This window comes from Sinocyclocheilus anshuiensis, unplaced genomic scaffold (assembly GCF_001515605.1).
Source record: "Sinocyclocheilus anshuiensis isolate Anshui unplaced genomic scaffold, SAMN03320099.WGS_v1.1 scaffold415, whole genome shotgun sequence".
NCBI lineage: Eukaryota > Metazoa > Chordata > Actinopteri > Cypriniformes > Cyprinidae > Sinocyclocheilus > Sinocyclocheilus anshuiensis.
Window position 1 is genome coordinate 858,808 of NW_015552655.1, and position 2,355 is coordinate 861,162.

General features: G+C 42.7%; 1 protein-coding gene across 1 annotated transcript in view; it reads right to left on the reverse strand.

The window, feature by feature from the left end:
* The window catches only part of LOC107667117 (ankyrin repeat and fibronectin type-III domain-containing protein 1-like), a 95,660-nt gene that overhangs the window by 14,376 nt on the left and 78,929 nt on the right, over positions 1 to 2,355 (reverse strand). Inside the window, exon 13 of the mRNA XM_016458702.1 lies at positions 765 to 872. Within this exon, the coding sequence (XP_016314188.1) occupies positions 765 to 872 (108 nt within the window). The remainder of the gene's footprint in view (positions 1 to 764; positions 873 to 2,355) is intronic.

A 2,355-nucleotide genomic window follows, 5' to 3' on the forward strand; every position in this document is an offset into this window, starting at 1 on the left:
TGTAGTGGGGGGGGGGGGGGGGGGGGTGTACAGTGTGACGTCACATTTTACAGATTCTGCCAATGGCTTATTCAGAGACACTGCTTATGAATTATGGGGATTAAAAAAGAGCGGGGGGATTTTTATAATTATAGGGTGGTTGTGTATACACACTGCCAACACACATTTATGTTCAAACAACATGTAAAAGTGAATTTTGCATAATAGGTGCCCTTTAAAATAAGCTGCATTTTGTTGTGCAAAACATCTCATTATTTTTTCTTTTGATTTAGGGTTGAAATAAGGATAATGTTTTATGAAATTATTATATTCATGTACAAAGATATTTACATTGTGGTTCAAATAGAAAGTACTACCAAAAATATGTTATTACGACCATGTACAAAGTACTATGATAAAGCTATAGCATCCAACAGATGTTTTTGCCAGTAAATGTCCAGTCTTTTTTAACAGATCCCAATTCAAGTGACTTAAAATGGGTGCAAATCTTTATGCTGTGTGTGAATGAAAGTAAAGCATCTGCAGCCGGTGATTTCCTCATAGAGTCTGTGTGTATTTTACGCCCTGCAGTTGAGTATAATTTATCCCCTTTAACTCACAGTGAAATAAACCCTCAGTGCTGATGCCCTAAAACCAACAAACAGGACCCGCACGCTCCAGCCCTCTGAAATGTTAACTCGGCATTTGTTTTAAAGTGCTGTAATGTTTGTGGCTGCTGCTCAGCGTGAATGAGGGGGGTTTAATTCAGGTCCAGTAGTGTTTACCGTGGCAGGCACAGTGACGGTGTGCCCCTTTAATTTCCCCCAGGAGCTGCTCTAATGCCTCTTTCAGACCCTGCTGGCGGGGCGGAAGACCATCCACCTCCCTCCAACCTACAGAAACACAGACAGAGATAAAAACCAGTACATTGTGTGTAAAAAACAACAGATGCATATGAAAAATCTGAAGAAGGTCTTTCAATGCCGTAGGAGATTGGTCTGGGTGGTTGCTAGGTGATTTCTTATGGTAAATGGTGTTTGCCCATCTAAAAGTTGCCAGAACAATGCTAAGGTGTTGCTATGCAGTTGCTAGGGTGTTGTGGGTGGTTTCCAGGGCATTGTTAGTTGATTGCTCTGGTGTTGTGGGTGGTTGCTAGTTGATTTCTTATGGTAAATGGTGTTTGCCCATATAAAAGTTGCCAGGACAATGCTAAGGTGTTACTATGCAGTTACTAGGGTGTTGTGGGTGGTTTCCAGGGCACTGCAAGGTGGTTATGCAAGGTGGTTATGGCTATGGTTTTCTGGGTGGTTGTTCAGGTGTTACTAAGGTGTTCTGGGTGGTTGCTAGGTGATTTCCTATGGTAAATGTTTTTTTCCTGATGCAAAAATGGTCGGGGTGATGTTAAGGTGTTGCTATGCAGTTGCTAGGGTGTTGTGGGTGGTATCCAGGACTTTGCTAGATAGTAGCTAGGTGATTTCTTATAGTAAGTGGTGTTTGTCCATGTAAAAACTGCCAGCACAATGCTAAGGTGTTGCTGTGCAGTAGTTGGGGTTTTGTGAATCGTTACCAGGGCACTGCTAGGTGGTTGCTATTTTTTCCTGGGTGGTTGTTAAGGTGTTCTGGGTGGTTGCTAGAGTGTTCCCAGGGCATTGCTTGGTGGTGGCTAAGGTGTTACTAGGGTGTTCTTGGTAGTTGCTAAGTGTCCCTAGGGAGTTCTATATTGTTGCTTGGGTGATTTTCTAGGATGTTGAAGGAGGTTGCCGGAGCATTTTTTGGTGGTTGCTATGATGTTGTGGGTGGTTGCTAAGGTGTTACTATGGTGTTCTAGATGGTTGTCAGGGTGCTTGGGTGGTTTTCTAGGGTGTTGAAGGAGGTTGTCATGGCATTGTTTGGTGAGTGCTATGGTGTTTGGGGTGGTTACAAAGTTGTTGCCAAGGCGTTACTAGGGTGTTCTAGGTTGTTGCTAAGGTGCTTGGGTAGTTGCTAGAGTGTTGAGAGAGGATGCCAGGGCATTGCTTGTGGAAATGGCTGCGAAGTCTTTACTACGGGGTTCAAGGATGTAGCTAAGGTGTTCAATGTGGTTGCTAAGGTGTTACTAAGGTGTTCAAGGTTCTGTTGTGTTTGGTTGTTAGGGTGTTGAAGAAGGTTGCCAGAGCATTGCTTAGTAGTTGCTATGTTTACTACCAAACAAAAACTATGTGATTATGTAATGTTTGCATGCTAATCTGGCAGTAAATCATTCAGTATTGGCCTTATATCCCTGCATACTTAGTAGTTTTACTACCAAACAAAAACTATGTGATTATGTAATGTTTGCATGCTAATCTGGCAGTAAATAGTAAATCATTGGCCTTATATCCCTGCATCAGGCGCACA